The sequence below is a fragment of the Eublepharis macularius genome, chromosome 12 (assembly GCF_028583425.1).
Source record: "Eublepharis macularius isolate TG4126 chromosome 12, MPM_Emac_v1.0, whole genome shotgun sequence".
Taxonomy (NCBI): Eukaryota; Metazoa; Chordata; class Lepidosauria; order Squamata; family Eublepharidae; genus Eublepharis; species Eublepharis macularius.
Genome location: NC_072801.1, coordinates 35,662,373 through 35,680,600, shown reverse-complemented (window position 1 = coordinate 35,680,600; position 18,228 = coordinate 35,662,373). Strand labels below are relative to the sequence as shown.

The 18,228-nt window shown below is 45.4% G+C and overlaps 1 protein-coding gene across 2 annotated transcripts in view; it reads left to right on the top strand.

The window, feature by feature from the left end:
- SLC4A1 (solute carrier family 4 member 1 (Diego blood group)) overlaps window positions 1–18,228 on the top strand; it is a 57,197-nt gene that overhangs the window by 30,782 nt on the left and 8,187 nt on the right. For both annotated transcript variants that reach the window (XM_054992298.1, XM_054992297.1), the window contains exons 11-19: window positions 584–802; window positions 4,499–4,647; window positions 6,342–6,536; window positions 9,106–9,267; window positions 9,956–10,045; window positions 12,478–12,644; window positions 13,480–13,733; window positions 16,520–16,689; window positions 17,180–17,353. In XM_054992298.1, the coding sequence (XP_054848273.1) occupies window positions 584–802; window positions 4,499–4,647; window positions 6,342–6,536; window positions 9,106–9,267; window positions 9,956–10,045; window positions 12,478–12,644; window positions 13,480–13,733; window positions 16,520–16,689; window positions 17,180–17,353 (1,580 nt within the window). The remainder of the gene's footprint in view (window positions 1–583; window positions 803–4,498; window positions 4,648–6,341; window positions 6,537–9,105; window positions 9,268–9,955; window positions 10,046–12,477; window positions 12,645–13,479; window positions 13,734–16,519; window positions 16,690–17,179; window positions 17,354–18,228) is intronic.

Sequence of the window (18,228 nt, the reverse complement as noted above, 5' to 3'; positions counted from 1 at the left end):
GAAGCGGAGGAGTGGGGAATCAAACCCAGTTCTCCAGATTAGAGTCCAATGCTCTTAACCACTACACCAAATTGGCCTTGCACATTATGCCTCTATTTGCCAGGGCATTTTTCTCTTGACCTGATGACAACCCTTAACTCTGAGAGAAAGTCACTGCCTATGCTCAGCAGAACACACATGTTTACTATTATTTCATGTGTTCTGGGCTGAGCCTGGGCATAACTTACAGGTTCTGAAATTAAACAAGGCCAGACACTGCAATTACTCCAGTTAAATGTGCCTTTGCAAGCAGGCAAGGCAGCATGTTATAACCCAGTCTCATCAGACCTCAGAAGCTAAGCAGGGTTGGGACTTGGATTGAGGACCACCAAGGAAGACTGCAGAGGAAGGCGATAGCAAACCACCTCTGCTTCTCAATTCCTACTCCATTTTGAACTCAGCCCCATGCAACATGGCAGATTTTCTCTGAGTGTAATGAGGCTGGCTTCCCTACAGCAATCCCTTTCGGTAACTACAGCTTTCCTAACTATCCTTCCCTCACTCCAGCATTCTCACATTTCCTGTGTTCTTCTATCTTGTGCAGAGCAACAATTGAAAGCAGAGGCCCTCAAACCAGAGGATGACGACGACCCATTACGTAGGACCGGCAAGCCTTTTGGGGGGCTGGTGAGAGACATAAAACGGCGGTACCCCAAGTATCTCAGTGACCTCAAGGATGCACTCAATGCCCAGTGCCTGGCAGCTGTCATCTTTATTTATTTTGCTGCTCTTTCCCCTGCCATCACCTTTGGAGGCCTTTTGGGTAAGAGAGACAGGGCTACAATAGTCACCAAAGTTGATCTTTGGCAGAATGAGACTTACTGCAAAGTACAGAAAGTTTAGAGTTAAACCAGAATTACACACAGCTTGGGACCCTTCTCCTTCTGCTGAACCGGATGGGTGTGGGGAGGAGAAGCAGAACTGAATAAAAGTTTGCAGTAGAGAATCTAGAGATTTTCCATGGTTTAGGTTATGAACTGCAGTGGTTTTTCTTATTTCCCATTTGTTTTCTGTGGTTTGTAATTTTTTTGTGTTCTCCGATTGGATCAGAGTTAGTTTGAGAGAGAGAAAAACATGGAAATACAACAAATTAAAAACAAGGAAGTGAGGAAGCTAAGAGAAAAAACTGCTGCAGTTAAGCCTCCAAACCACGGGGAAACCTCTCTGAAATAAGACTGTCTTGTTGTTTTCTGATTGGGGGACACAAACAACAACCAGAAAGTGAAAGAGGCCATTATTGCTTATGTGTTTATTTATAGAATATGTTATAACATATTCTTATTTAATATTAGGGTTGCCAACTGCCAAGAGAAAAAAATTCTGTCCCTTTACTAGAAGTTTAATGGGATGGTATTTACCAGGTGGTGTTATTTATTTCCACGCCATGACAGGTTTTAGCTGCCCATTTCCATACATGAAGCCTCTGTTAAAGGAACAGAGTATTTTTCTCTAGGCTTGTTTGGTCACTCGAACAATGTTTAGCATTTTGATAACTTATGCAGGGCACCGAGTGCAACTACGCAGTAGCTTTCGGCAGTAGACATTCAAGAACTGATTAGCCTAAATCTAACCTGGGAGTAGATTTAAAACTCAAAGAGTGTTGTACAAGAAAAAGAACATTGTCCCATACTTATATTTTATACTTCGAATGACCCACATCAATTGCAGTGTGGAAAATGGCAGGCTATCTGCTAAATCAGTGGTCTTCAGCCTTAGGGCTTTTTAGAAGGGTCATAAATACTCACCAGGTACAGCCAAAATATTTGGATGCTTTTCCAAAGGATGTTCTGCATACAAGTAGAGAATAAGGATGCCATACCTCCTGTACAGAACAGCAGGATGCTGAGGCCACTTAGGGTCACTCTCCACATTAGTTCTTTTAAGAATTCTCCACAGAGCCAACCCATGATCTGCACAGTCACACAGCAGCTCTGGGGAATGGCTTCTATTAAAAAACAAGATTGCAAATTGTCTTAGAAATCTGCTGCTGGGGGAGGCTTTCCCCCAAGCATTCCGTCCCCCCGCCCATGCAAAAACAGTGCGAAAGGGAGACATTTCCCCATTTCTACTACTTCATGTGGAGGTTTTATATGTACGTGCAGCAGCAGAAATGGGATCCCTCACTCCTGCACTGTATTTGCACAGGGGGAAAAACTGCTTCTTGAGATCTTAATGGAAGTGATAATAAAAACTGAATAAATAAAATAAATAAAATTTAATTTAAAAGCTTGGGAGAAAGGCGGGAGCTCTCCTTCTCCCAGCGGTAGCTTTTCTAGACCATTTGAACTCTCCTTTTTAATAGAAGCCATTCCCCAGAGCTGCTGTGTGACTGCTCAGAGCACAGGTTGGCTCCATGGAGAACTCATAAAAGAAGTAATGTGTAGAGTGACCCTTAGTGATGAAGAAGTTTCCTTTTCATCATAGGCAGTTTCAGAAACTCTGGCTCCTTGTCTTCCGGTCATGTAACAATGATATAGCATGACTTCCTGACACATGCTGGCAGTTCACTGAATCTCATGCTGGGGGGCTAATGGTGAGTTTGAAGTCTGGAAAGGTTGGAAGCTGCTGCCCTAGGTGATGTTTTTGTTCCTGAATATGCATACAGATGAGGTTCGTTCCTTCCCCATTCAGAGATTTAACTCACAGAGACAAGGTGGCAGAGAGGGATGAAATGTCAAGAACAGTAATATGCGTTTTGAAAGAGACCTTTCTTCCTTGAATGCATTTATCTGCTTGCTTTACAAAATTTTGGACGTCTTCAGTAATTTAAGCAGGAGACAGAAGCAGATTTGAAGGAGAGGTTCTTTTTTGTAGTGTGGACACTCATTCCTTCTACTTCCAGTTATATGTTTTTAAAGTGACAAAAAGTGTGGGGGTTGAGGCAAGGAAAAGAATTCCCTCTTATTTGTGGTGATGGATAATTTCAGTCTCTAAACTTCACGTCCCTCCTGAATTTATGCGTGCCTTCTTTTTAGACATATACATCACGTGTGACATCCAGAATGAATGAGCTTGTCTTTCTTCGCAGATTTTATTTTTCTTGTTTAAAACATGTATTAACCATTTTTCTATCTTACTTCACTCATGGCTCACAACAGACATAAAAATACATTTTAAAGCCTCAGTTTAAAATCACAATCTAAAACCATCAGTAAATAGCAAACTAATCAAATACAGTTCTAAATAAAACTGCCTTCAGCTTCCTTCTGAAGACTGAAAGAGGGGGGCAGGCACTCCTCATTGGGGAGGTTATTCTGTAATCGTGGGCCTGCCACTGAAAAGGCCCTCTGAAAAGACCCACCAGGCAAGGTTCTTTGGTCAACAGGACAGTCAGAAAGGGCCCCTTCCTGTGATTTTAACTCCCAAGCAGGCAGAAACATATGAGAGAAGATGATCCTTCAGATACCCCAATCCCAATCCATGTAGGGCTTTAAAGGACAAAGCGAACACCTTGAATTGGGCTTGGGAATGGATCGGTAGCCAGTGTAATTGCTATAATATCAGGGTTACAAGTTCCTGGTAGCTGGCCCCAACCAACAGTCTAGCCACAGCATCCTGGTTTGTTTGTTTTTTAGAATTTTTTTATTTTATTAATAGAATTAAAAGCCCAATAGAAAGGGCAAAGAAATATAAGGAAGAAATAGTGAAAGAAGCATACAAAAAAAGGAAAGCCACGGCATTCTGCACTAGCTGCAGCTTCCAAAAACTACTTCAAGGGCAGCCCCAAATACAGCACATTTTAGTAGTCCAGTCAAGATGTAACTAAGGCATGGATCATTGTGGCTAAATCTGATGGAACCAGGAACAGGCAGAGCTGAAGCAGGGCAAAAGCATTCTAAACCACTGAAGCCACCTGACTTTCTTAGGGGGCTGCTGTGTTGTGCAGCACTTCAAGGCTTTGAACCTGACTTTTCCAGGGGAGTGTGACCCCATTCAAGACTGGAGAGGTCTCAAGTCCCTGATCTGCCTTTCTCTGTGCATATTTACTCAGAAATAAGGTCTACTATGCTCAGTAGGGCTTGCTCAATACAGCTAATGTTGACAGGGGTGGGGGGACTTCTGAGCCTGTGAACCCCAGATTTCCACCTCAGAGTCAGTCGTTGGCACACCCCAACTTTTTTCAGCAAATTCCATTGCTCCAAGAACTTTGTTCCGCATCTGGGCTTGTTTTAAGAATCAGAACTGGGTTTGGAGAGATGCATTTAAACTCTGTTGCATTCAGGAGGGCAAGAACTTAAGCTCCCCTTCCTTGCATACTCCTTTCAGTTTTACATCAGAATGGGGAAGCCTGTGATATTACAAAAGCCATCTTAAGTAAGCCTACTCAAAGTAAGTCCCATGTTATTAACGAAGCATTCTGTCCATTGGATTGCAGTCCCTGTCTAGTTTAGCCTTGAATTGTGTATTAGGGGAGGTTTTTTTATAGACAGGAATGCCTAATACCTGCTGCTGTTTCCAGGTGAGAAGACTCATAACATGATGGGGGTATCAGAGCTTCTGGTGTCTACGGCAGTTCAGGGCATGCTCTTCACCTTGCTTGGGGCCCAGCCTCTGCTCGTGGTTGGTTTCTCTGGGCCCCTCTTGGTCTTTGAGGAAGCCTTTTATTCGGTAGGTGACATGCTAGAAATCACACGTGTTGAATAATGGGTTGATTCCTCTGTTGACACTATAAAGGGCATCTGATACAGCCCCATGAGGTGAGACAGGGACATCCATCAATTTAGACAATCCAGAACACAGTCTCATCTTTAAAAAATATTAAGTATATCAAATTACAACAACATATGGGAAATTTACATACAATACAATAAATCTGTCATCAACATTCATTCATTATCACAATGGCTATTCGCTGAAACAGCTCCTCCCCATCCCCAGCACTCTGTCCAGCAGCATCCCCCCCATTCCAGGGAAGAATGGGCACACCTGTCTCTGGTGCAGGTTGCCATGCCAAACATGGCAGCAAGGCAGGCAGCTGCACCAACCTGGTGGTGGCTCTCTGCTGACCTGCAGCTTCACTGATGGAGGAGAAGGTTAGTTTTCGGGGTGCATGGGTGGGATTTAAACCCCCAATGTATTGTCTTTAGGATTTGAGAATTTTCTGCAAACCTGCACGGTCCCCTTACTTTGCAGAATTATCTGTTTTAAGTACCTGCAGATGGGCCCACACTTGGCTATTAGAATATTGCAGGTGACCTGCAAGAATCATGATGGAATTATATCCTCCACCCTGGCTCAGGTGCCCCCATTTTTGCCATAGCAACAGTGGCTCCCCCCAGCTCACCAGGAGTGATCCTGGGAGCAGCCACATTCCAACACAGGAGCTATTGCTACACATATGCAAATAACAGCTCCTTCTTTTAAAACTCCATTTTAAAAGAGTTTTTGGATGTTTCTGCAAGCCTGGGAGGGCCCCCAAGTTTGTAGAAAAAGCTTACTTCGGTGTAAATGGCCCCAATCTGCAGATTTAAGTGTCTGCAAATCAGAGCTATTTGACTATTACAATCCCATCTCATCTCTTCTGTGAGCATGCGTAGACTTCTAGGTGATTATCACTCGATGAAGGACTGCCTATGACAATTTGTGTTTAAAAGTATTTTGGAAATGTGTTATGTATTCAGACCATTTGAATGTGGAGGCTCAATGAAAATGGGTTTCTGATGGTATGCTGTTTATGTGCAATTATATGAGATTCGTTTGGGATATGGCTACACACCTGATGAAGATCTTGGCTGAACCAAGATTTACTATCAGCCGGCTACCCATTGTGAAACAGCTGTCTAGAATTGCCAGACACCCGCCCTTGGACTGTTTATGGGGGAGTGGTTTTGTTCAGAAGACAGCCGCTCATTGAAGTGCTATATATACTGCCTATCTTGTGCAAGCCTTTAAGAAATTGGATTTATACAATTTTTGTGAATCTCAATTGGCTGTGTTAATATTAGCAGCTTTTGAGTAGGTATATGACGAGAAGGCAATTTTATATATTTACACAAAGAAGTATGTAGACACAGTTGTATTTCACAAGAGAACTTTGATTAAATTGTAGTAGTATTTAGATTAGTACAGCGATTATCCCTTATTCTTCTGTTCTGATTATGAGCCTGGGGATCCTGCTTCTAAAGGTAGAATAGGCCTAGAGATTTCAGTGTGGTTTGGAGAGCTGCTTAGTTCCAGCACAAGTGAGAGAGGTTTGGGAAAGTGACCTGATGGGAAGGGAAAGAATTGCCAATTTCTCATGGGTTTCTTGTGTGCTCCACACTCCTTTCTTCTCCCCCGCACCCCCAAATTTATCAAAACAGTTTTGTAAAAGTATCGATCTGGAGTACATTGTGGGCAGAGTCTGGATCGGCGCTTGGCTCATAATCTTGGTGCTGCTGGTGGTGGCATTTGAAGGCAGCTTCCTGGTACGCTATATCTCCCGCTACACCCAGGAAATCTTCTCCTTCCTCATCTCCCTCATCTTCATCTTTGAGACTTTCAAGAAACTCATCAAGGTAACACAGCCTGTGTTTGTGTCTTCTACCCTTGCTGTGGAGGGCGCTGCTGCTTTTGAGTGCTGAAATCCTGTAGATGGGGCTCCACTGTTTGTGGGATGCATAGCAAGGGTTGCTAACTCTGGGTTGGGAAATTTCTGGAGATTTGAGAGTGGAGCCTGAGGAGGGCAGGGTTTGGGGAGGGAACCTTGTAGGATACAATGCCATAGAGTCCACTCTACAAAGCAGCCATTTTTTCCAAGGGAACTCATCTCAGTCACGTGGAAATCAGTTGTAATTCCAAGAGATTGTCAGACGCCACTAGGAGGCTGGCAATCCTAGATAGCACTCTAGAAGATGTGCCTGTGTTATTTTGGTCTCAGGACTTGGGAGGCAGCAGCAGCGAGGCCCTCAGGGACAAACTTTGGGACAGATGCCCAGGGCCCTGATCAGAGGATCTGCAAGAGGAGGGGGCAAATGCATGCTGTAGCTAGTGAGCCCTATTGTGCATCATGGGACTTTCTTCTGAGAAAATGTGCATAGAATCAAAATGCACCATGTGTGTTTATCTATGGAGATGCTGGAATGGAATGAGACAAGCTGCCTGAATGTTCATTCTGTGCTTTACATATACATTTCTAAAGGGAGGTGCCCATAAGACAGTTAAATCCAGAGTCCAAAATGCAAGTGAAAATCTGTTTACCAAATCAAGCCCTCCCCTGGGCCAGCAACTGTTGTTTGCATGTAAAACTGTGAGGGGTCTTCCCATAGGTCTCCCAGTGTTTCATTGCTTTCGACCCTCAGTAGGTGACCTTGGGTAAATTTTTCCCATTTTCCCATCTGTAAACTGCATCAAAGTAATAAACAAGGGAACAACCATGCAGCAAGGTATAACTCTATGGAGGGCGTAGTATTAGACATTTGAGTTAAGTAGCCTCTACGGCTTCATCCATTCCTTCTGACATCCAGTGCATGTTGGCACAGAGGCAGCCCCTCCAGGGGTTTTTTTTGGAGGGGGGCCTCTTTCTGTTGAGTCATAACAGTTGGTCACAAGAAGCCAGGCCGTCAAGACCTGGTTTCCATAGAAACTGAGGAATGAGAGGAAGAAAGGACAGAGAGATGAAAAGATGTAGGAAGGAGGGGGGAAAACAGTTTCTCTTGTAACTGAGAGCTCAGAAATTGCTTTCTTGGGGAATTTGATTGGGGTGGGTTGTGCTACAGGGAAGCTGGAGAGTCAAAGCCTTAACAGACGGAGGTTAAGAAAATGAAGGGCTGTGATGAGAGGGCAGAGGAAGCAGAAATAGAGGGTGCCCGTGGTAAAGGATGACAAGAGCCAAGAAGTCTTGGTGAAGGTGGCTGGCTGACTTTCATCCATTGATTCAAAATATTGTGAATCTCCAGTGTCCTTTTACTCAATAAAATTACAGATCCCAAACGATGAATGGGTAAGGAGCTGTTCTGCCACTGCATCCCCATGTATACAGGAGTATTTTTAACACCAGGGTGTAATGTAGTGGATCTGAAACTTTCTGTCTGAGAGAAAATTTTCCCCGTTGACATTTGGGATCATGTTCTGTGTTGCTCTGCTGGCTCCCAGCATTTGCAAATGTGGCAAACTGCTTCAGAGAGAGCAAGGGGAAGAGACTACAGGCTGACAACCAATCAGCACTATGCACAGCCTGCCAGCAGCCAGTCAGAATTGTGCACAGCCAGCTCTTTTGCACCCTTTGCTCACAAGCAGCAAGTCAGAAACTAGACTGACTTAGACCACAATTGCGTTGTGTAACACTAATCAGGTAGCATAGGATAGTCAAAGGTAAGGAAGAGACTACCCATCAACAGGGCATGTGAGAAACAAAGTCAGGGTCAGACCAAATATCAAAATCCCAGGTAGGGGTGGGGAGTCCAAAGTTTAGCAGAAGCAAGCAGTTGGATTCTGTGGTTCATTCTGAGATACAAGCCACATACAAACCAAAACCCACACAGTCTAGTGCCAAACCCCACAGCAATGGCAGACTTCCCACACTGCCACTAAGATTCTCAGGCTTCATATCTTCATTTGCCCCCTTCAGTCAGTGTGTAGTTCCTCTGTCAGACATCTTGAGGGGTGGCACTGTGGAGCAGAAGAGCTTGGACCAATGGCTCCTGCATATAGTTTGTTCTGACAGCAACCCAGGAGTCTCTGAACAAGACCTTGGTTCATCAAAGCACAACTGTCTGTCTGAGCCCTGCAGCACCTGCTTCGGGACCAGTCTGGTCACAAAGCTGTAGCTCAGGCAACAAATTCCGGGGTGTGAGGAGTGTGTTGTCTTATCTTCAATTCTATGTGCCGCATTTTTTAAAAAAAGGTACAAAGCAAGGTTTTCGCTTCAGATTCGAGATAGTGAAAATGCTCAAACTGGTAATCCTAAAGCACAGCCTGAATGAGCCACAGCCACAAAAAGTGGGGTTGATATACCAACCCCATCCCTCTTTTACTGGGTGCAGCATGCAGTTGTCATGTAATTGTGGGAAAGAGTACTAGTTTGGTGTTTGTGCTACCTGGTGAGCTGCTTGCTCCACTTTCTTTACAGTAGTCCTCTTCTTACAGGTTTTCGAGGATCATCCGCTGCAGCTACAATACAACGTTTCCTCTGTCATAACAAAGGGACAACCCAATACTGCCCTGCTGTCTCTCGTTCTCATGGCAGGAACATTTTTCATCGCTTTCTTCCTGCGCAAGTTTAAAAACAGCAGCTTCTTTCCCGGCAAGGTAAATCCTACATAGTACTTCAGGGAAACAAGGCTTAGGCATGTTTGAAACAGTGGGTGGGGACTCTGAGAGGATCCATGCTTAAGTGTTACATCTGCACATGGATTTGGCCAGTCTCTGCCTAATGGCCAAGCACTATCCCATATGAACAATGTAGCTGGGCTGCAACCCAAAGCAGTATGAGAGAGTTTTTATTTCTCAGTGCAAATTAGAATAAATACAGCTTATTTTCTGTTGTGGTAGTCTTGGGCTTCAAGCTTTACATATAAAAATAAGCAATTAATATAAGATGTCTGTGCTAAGCCAGCTTCCACCTGCCTATAGACAAGACTGTAAGAAGCAAGCAGCCCGGCACCCATCTATTATGCCCAGAGCCAGCTCTGCTGTGAATCCTCATTCTGCATTTAAATTTCTTTTTAAATATTCCTAGAACTATTTCAGTAGCAAGTTTTTCCTGAAAAGCAGCATAAAAATATGAGATGATAATACATATAATAATATAAAAACTAACTAAAAGTGGAAGCAAAATTTGTGGTCATATCATAAAGTGTGTGCCTATATGGAATGATCCGTCTTGGCCTGGCACTTGAGAACCTATGATCTGTTTTAATCCCAAAGACTTGCCCTCGTCTCTTGTAAGGGCCCAGCCCTCTATCACCAGATTAATGCAGCTGTTACTTTTTGGTAGCTTCGACGTGTGATTGGAGACTTTGGGGTCCCCATTTCCATCTTCATCATGTCCTTGGCAGACTTCTTCATTAAAGACAGCTATACTCAGGTGAGACAGTGAGGCTCTTTCCTTCCTTGTACTAATTCGCAGTTTCAATATCCTTTCATGTGGAGAAAGGAAGAAGAGCTACGGCACTCTTCATCATCCAAAGGAGAAAGGGTTCTCCAAACGTGTTGATCCTGAAAGTACTTCTAGAATTTTGAGAAAGGGTCCTGGGATACTACCACAAAATGGCTGGCAGCTGGCAGGAGTCTAGGGGGCTGAGGACATAGGGGTTGCTGCCATGATGATAGCATGAGGACATTTCCAGGGTAAACTCATGCCACTCTAGGTGGTGAAGATTGCCATCAATTCATAGCTGACTTACGGCGATCCCTGGTGGGGTTTTCATGGCAAGAGACAAATAGAGATGGTTTGTCATTGTCTGCCTCTGCAACACTGATCTTCATTGGAGGTCTCCCATCCAATAGCCATTTCTATACTACCTTAAAAAAGCAGCAGGCTCCCGGAATGCTAGCAGCTTCTTCGCACGATGTTTTCTTTAAAACGGATGCGGGGCGTATTTTCAGCTCATATTGCGTGAAGAAGATGCCAGCGTTTCAGGAGCCTGCCACTATTTTAAGGCAGTGTGGAAACGGCCAATTACTAACCAAGGCCAACCCTGCTTAGCTTCTGAGATCTGACATGATTGGGCTTGCCTAGGCTATCCAGGTCAGGGGTCACTCTAGGATTCAGCAGGAATTCTATGGATTTACCATAAAGTTTCTGCTGAATCCTTGATCAGCATGATGTCATGTCTGGGTTTGCTTGGAAATGGCATCATGCTGTCAGTGCAGCAGCAATTTTTTGTATTATTTCCCCCCGCTGGCCTATCAAGTGGTAGTTGTGGTTTGGGGCTCAAAGAGAGGGATCTCCTGCTGGGAGCAAGAAAATAGCAATCCTACACAGTGCAAGGCCAATCATTAAACGGATGCTAAATAGTGTTCTTGGCCAGAAGATTTTGAGGAAAGTGTCTGGTGAGGGTGGATTTTCTGGAGGATGTGATGTCGTTTCTGGGTGACACACTCGGAATTTTACCTTATCTTTATGGTAAAATTTCTAGAGCATCACCATCAATACCATGTTCCCACCTTACTCCTCAAATGATTGCAGGCAGGGGATTATTCACTGCCAGTGGGCGAATGGCGAGCCTACTGCTAAGGAGATCGGGAACAATCAGAAAAAGGAAGGTTCCACAATAGGTCGAGAGGTTCCAGTCCAAGTGTCATCCTATGATGGAGACCACTGCTTCCAAGGGACTGCAAAGGCAACGTTCCTTGGGCTTTTCTGAAATATCTCTTGCTTTGAGAAAGCAGGGATCAGCTCTTTTTTCTGAAGAAGAGACCACTCGGTTTCAGCTTCCAAAGAAAAGGGAGTGTTTTCTTCCTGCACAGTTTCAAGGGAAAGTTTCTAAGCCCAAGCGAGGCCAAGGGATATGGCTATGATGCATCTTCCTGAGATGAGCTCAACTTTTTCCTGGACAGTGAGCTGGTAGAGACTGACCCTCAAATCCCCATTGTTACCTTTCCAATCAAAAGCCTTTGGATTTTATCCCACAGCAAGCAAACAGAAACACTGTACAGGTTTGGGGAGTCATCTGCTCCCTAGCTGGCAGCTCTGGGCCCAGGGAGAAGTCACTACCTGTTTAAGGCACAGAACTTCCTGAGCTAGGTGACAGTAATTGTGGTAGTCAGGACGTGTTGGAAAAGAGGCCCCAACCTCTTGCAAGAGAGGACACAAGGAGTGGAAGTGGCTGCATGAAGTGTGGCGTCTAGGGTTGCCAGCTTCAAGTTGGGAAATTCCTGGAGATCTGGGGGGGGGGGGTGAAACCTGGAGAAACCTGGAGAAAGTGGGGTTTGGGGAGGGAAAGGACCTTGGCATGGCATAATTCCATAGAGTCCACCCCCAAAAGTAGCCATTTTCTCCAAGTGAACTGATCTCTGTGGCCTGGAGACCAGATGTAATTCCAGGAGATCTCCAGCCACTACCTGGAGGCTGGTAACCCTAGTGGCATCCTATTCATAAGGGCTGGGACGGTGGCTGAGGAGAACCCTTGACTACTGGCAGCTGGCAGCGTTGACCTGGAGTTGACATAAGACAAGAAGTAGGGTGCGGTAAGCCTACTTCCTTTATAAGCTAAAGCCACAGGGTTAGGCAGGGTGGTATTTAAGTTTGCTAACTCTGGGTTGGAAAATTCCTGGAGATTTTGGAGCAGAGCCTGGGGAGGGTGTGTTTGGGGAATGAAGGGAACTCAGTGTGGATTGATGCCATTTAGTCCACCCTCCAAAGCAGCCATTTTCTCCTGGGGAACTGATCTCTGTGGCCTGGAGATCAGTTATGATTCTGGAAGAACTCCAGGCCTTACCTGGAGGCTGGCAACTCTAGTGGGACACCAACAGACCTAGAGTTTATTCATGTATCTTTTGTTTGTTTCCCTGCAGAAACTACAAGTTCCAGATGGCATTAAGGTCTCTAATGAAAGCGCCCGGGGCTGGATAATCGATCCCAGTGGAGAAAAACATCCCTTTCCCATTTGGATGATGTTTGCTGCAGCTTTACCAGCCATCTTAGTCTTTATCCTTATCTTCTTGGAGACGCAGATTACCACGTAAGGAACTAGAGAAGATAGGACCGGAGGGAGGATAACCATAGGCAGAAGATTACTAAAGAATGAGCTAGAAAGAACAAAAGTATGAAAGCGAGTTGGGTCAAGAGAAGAGTCTGTGGGGTGGGGCAAGAAACTACTGTGTGCATTCCATGAAGAAGCGTAGAATATTTGCCTCAGAACAGATTTTTCAAATATATATTTGCTTAGCATAACACAACTATGGTTCAGTAGACGGGCAGGACTATGGCTGAATGGGAGAGCATCTGGTTGGCATGCAGAAGGTCCCAGATTGCTTCTCCTGTGCAAAGAATCGGATAGGAGGTGGCAAGAAAGATCTGGGCCAGAGACCCTGGAGAACTGCCACTCAATGCAGATAGTACTAACAATGAGAGACCAGTGATCTGACTCAAGGCAGTTTTGTTTAGGGAGGGGCTATGGCTCAGTGACAGAAGGTCCCAAGTTAAATCCTTGGCATTTCCCATTAAACAGATCCGGTAGTAGGTACTGTGAAAGACCTCCGCCAGTCACCATGAAGATCTGTTGTCAGTTAGTGGACAATGCTGACCTTGTTACACCGGTGGGCTGGCTGAGAAGAAGGCAGTTTTGTTTAGGGTGGGACTGTGGCTCAGCAGCAAAGAAGGCCCCAGGTTCAATCCCTAGCATTTCAGGTGGTAGGCAATGTGAAAGACCTCTGCCTGAGACCCTGGAGAGGTTCTGCCAGTCAAAGGAGACAAGACTAACCTGGATAGACCAAGGACCTGGCTCAGTAAATGGCAGCTTTGTGTATCCTGCTGACACCAGGCCCATCCTGAAACACATCAAATCTTCTCTGTAGGCTGATTGTGAGCAAACCCGAAAGGAAGCTGGTGAAGGGCTCAGGCTTCCATCTAGACCTGCTGCTGATAGTCGGCATGGGTGGTGTAGCAGCTTTTTTTGGCATGCCTTGGCTCAGTGCTACCACAGTGAGAACTGTCACTCACGCCAACGCCCTGACCGTGATGGCTAAGAGTACTGTCCCAGGGGAGAAAGCCCGCGTCCAAGAGGTCAAGGAGCAGCGGCTCACTGGACTCCTGGTGTCCATTCTTGTAGGTAAGTCCTTTTGAAGATTATCTCAAATTTTCTTTATGCTGGGCTGTCAGTTAGCTCTGATGGGGGCAGCTGAATTAGTTCATTTGCATATCTCCCTGTTTGCATACAAAGCAGATGAAGAGCGAAGGGGAAAGCCTAATGGTTACATGAAAAGTTGTATGCAGATGAGGGGAACTGAATCCTTCCTGTCTTGCCTTCTTATTTTTATTTTCTTTTAATTTTATTGTTTGTCCTTCTCACTGAGTTTCAAGGCCAATTCCAGGAAAAGCAACCAACCAAAAAAAAAATGCACCAGTGTTGACAGACACAATAAGACAACAAACAATGTAATTGGACTAGGATCACAAAATTAGTGAGTGGTAAACTATTTAAAGCTATTTTCACACATTCTTAAAGTGATGAGCCACTCACCAAATGGTGGTGGCTTTCCCCCTTGACTCCAGATGTCTCCATTTTCAAAATGGTTACAGGCCGTTTGGCTTCTGTTTTTTCAGCGTCTTGACGTCTGGAGTCAAAGGGAAAAGCCGCCAGCGTTTGGTGAGTGGGCCGTCTCTTTGAGGACGTGTGGAAACGGGTGGATTACAAAGTATTAGACACTGCAGTTAAAACAGGTGATACTTAGATAATTGTTGTGGATTAAAATCTTCTTCCATTATAATGGTGCCTTCAAACATTTTTTCTTTCAACCCAGCTCTGATATCAGAACTGAGCCAGTCTGGGAAGAACGAGTGTCAGTGCAGCATAGTGGCTAGAGTGTCAGACTAGGATCTGAGAGAGTTAGGTTTAAAGCCTGACTCTACCATGGAAACATACTGGGTAACCTTGGGCCAGTCACTTTGTCTCATTCTCTCAACCTACCTTACAGGACGATTGTGGGAATAATATGGAACAGGGAATGCTGCCTGGAGGTCCCTACAGATAGATAGACAGTGCTTAAATCAATGGGCCACAAGGAGATGAGAGAGAGAAGAGGGAGGGTTCATCTTCTCTTTCCAAGTAAAAATTAGACATTTCTGCCCCCTTGCTTTGCATGAGAATAGGGTAGACCTTTCATGTGGTTTGCCATCCTCCCAAAGATGTGACAGAGGGCTCAGTGTTGAGGAACTGGAGCCTGGCCCATTTCTGGCCTTTCAAAGGCCTGTCCTGTATCCCATTAAAATCTTATCCACAAAAGAAAGACCTAGATAATTTTGAATCGGTGTCCATATGAATGCCTGTGTCCCCCTGCCCCCAACAACAAAAGCCTGGCAGAGGACCAGAAAATAGTGCAAAGGGAAAAGTTTGGGTTTTTCTCCCTCTACTTTGTTCTCAGTCCCTATAGCTTGTCCATTTTGATGTGTAGGGCATTCACATGTTACAAAGTCCACTTGTCTGCCACATGGACTTTTGACAGATGTATTCTGGGAGTTCCCCACTAGGAATTTAATTCCTAGGAGTATGTGGGCCCAATTCAGATCAGGACAGTGGCACTCAGGGTGAAGATGCCATTTTTCTGACCTGGAACAGACCTGGGAAACTGCTGTTTGCCCTCTTGGGGATATTTATCTGCATCCCCCAACATCGTTTCAGGTTGAGCCCATTTCTCCCCATGAGCTGTGGTTCTGGACACCTGCACTTGGGAATTGAATTCCCAGCACAGAGCTCTAGGCCCATGCCTGATCCAAAGTCCTTGTGACAGCCATGTGACTGTCATGTGGAATTTGTCACAGGTAAATCAGGCCTTAGTCAGATGCTTTATTGTGTCTGGTGGGGTGAGGGGCTGCCATTTTAAATCAAAAGGAAAATAATTCTGTGTGCAGCAAATCATGATGCTGTGGAGGTTTTTCAGCTAGGAAAAAAAGGTGACAAAAATGGGAACCACTGCAAAATCACAAGGGGTAGGGCTGGTGGCTCAGTGGTAAAGCACCTGTATTTCATGCAGAAGGTCCCAGGTTCAATACCCAACATCTCCAGCTAAAAGGATCAGGTGGTAGATGATGGGAAAGACCTCTGCCTGAGACCCTGTCCTTACCCTCTGGAAAAACGAGGTGGCAAGGTGGAGGGAAGGAGAGCCAGAACTACTGGGCCCACGCTCTGCCCTGATCCCCCAAGGACGGGAGGGTGGGAGGGGAAGATCAGGCTCCTTGCAACTATCCATTGGGGCCAGAGGGTGTCTTCTGGGGCTGCTGCTTGTTGCGGCAGACCCCGACACTGCTGGTGGACATTGGGGGCAGGGCTGGTTGGTGTCCCTCCACCTCTGGTGCCCTAGGCAATCACCTACAGCTACTTAGTGGATGAGCTGCCCCAGGGATGGTCAGATGCTGGAAGACCATCAGCAGAGAAAGGCTATCACCATCATCTGTTTGCATGACTATTGTTAGAGCTAAACTAGAAGAGATGAATTACACAAGGATGCTCATGTGCAGGGAGTTGCAATGTTAGCCGGGAAGCTGAGTTTTAAAAGATTGGAAGGCTTTATCAATTTCCCCTCTCTGGGGAGCCAGCTCTGTCAGTTTCACCTCCCCTACTAGGAGGCCAAGAGGAAATAAACAAAACCTCTGAGGAGGATCTTTGCTGCTCCTAGAAAGGAGAAATTGACAAAGCCCTCCAGTCTTCCTTTCCTCATGTGATTTGTCTCTTGTAGTTTAGCTCTTAGGCGGAATGATTAAGACAGATGAACTGAGCTTGATCCAGCATAGCATTGTTGCAGTCTATATTTTCCTGCCCCAGCTCTCCTGACCAGTCCCCCAGTTTGGGAGAAGTCTGGTATCCTATAACTGGTATCTTTCTGTATTTGCCCACTGCAGGTATCTCCATCTTCATGGAGCCGATCTTGAAGATGATTCCACTCGCAGTGCTCTTTGGTATCTTCCTGTACATGGGGGTAACATCCCTCAATGGGATCCAGCTCTACGACCGCATCCTGCTCATGTTGAAGCCCCCCAAATATCACCCAGAGGAGCCTTATGTTAGAAAAGTAAGTGTGGGGCTACAGGGTTAGCATATAGAGACTGTCTGTGGGCCTCCCTTAACTCTGATCTCAGGCTCTGGAGATAGTGAGGGTGCGCAAATACCTACTGACTTGAGGGGGGAAATAAAGAAACGCACAGTAAAGGTAGGGAGTATCCCACTTGGAACCATTGTAGACACACAATTCATAGCAAATTTATAATTTATAGCAAACTTCTGCCTGTCTGGTGTATTTTTATCCCATCCTTCCACCAAGGAGCTCATGCCAGCATACATGGTTTTCCTTTCCCCATTTTATCCTCACAACAATCTTGTGAGGTAGGTTAGAGAATTTTTATTTACATTTTTTACGTTATGCATACAGTAACTGGCCCGAGGTCATCAAATGAACTTCCATGGCAGAGCTGGGATTTGAACGTGAGTCTCCTGAATGACAGATGTCAGAGAGGCTGATCCCCATGGTCTCTGACTCTTTCGTGGCCTTTTTCTCTTAAAAGGTAAAGACCTGGCGCATGCACATCTTCACCTTGACCCAGATTTTGTGCCTGGCTGTGCTGTGGGGAGTGAAGTCCAGCCCAGCCTCCCTCAGCTTGGCTTTCATCCTCATCTTGACAGTGCCACTGCGACGTTACCTGCTCCCTTGTTTCTTCAGTGACCTTGAACTGAAGTGTGTAAGTATTCTTTCCAGTGGTGGGAAACGCAGGTTTGGTCCTCCTCCAGAAGCAAGGGAACAGCGTGTGAGTTTTACAGTTTTTGTGAGGAAAGCTTGTTTGTTTACACAATGTGGTTTTCAAACTGTGTTCCAGGGAAAGTGGGGCTTTCTTGGAGCCTTGCCAGGGGCTCCCCAAGAGGAAAATGAATCGTGGCGGGTAGGACTGGGTGCCCGCCACTACCAGCCTTGCCCTAGATGGAGCAGTTTCAGGGGACACTTGTGTCTGTTCTGTTTTGGGTGCTCTTTCATCAGTTCATGAGGGACAACAGAGAAACCTCATATGTCTGCCCAGTACTTCATACAAACAAACTGTGTGTCCCAGCACAAGCTGCCAAACCTTCTACAATGCATAGAGGTTCCTTGGCAAATACTCAGGGGTTTCTTGGCAGACCAGTAGATGTAGAAAGCCTTCTCCCCAAAAGAGAAATGTTTGAAAAACATTGACCTATGGTTTGAGCTCTCTGAATGAATACTTTGGTAGTTTCAAGAAAAAGGCAATGAATCCCATAGTGGTGGCCAGCTCTGGTTATTAAGGATGGTGGAAAATTCAGTCCCAGAATGAATTCAGTTATCACACACAATTTTCTTTTCACTCCAGGATTCCCCCTCCTCTGCTGAGAGAATTCTGCACTGGCCTCCAAAGCTATCTTTTCATTCCCCAGTAGTCTGGCAAGAGAAAGGAAACTCCTAGCCAAATTCAGCAGAGAATTATGGAAATCCCATGGAGTGGTCACATGGAAAAAGATTGTGCAGGGTTTGGATGGAATGATTGGCAGGAGCAGAAGTGGGCAGGAATCTAGACTCTCTTGTAACTACTTTACTGTTCATATTCTG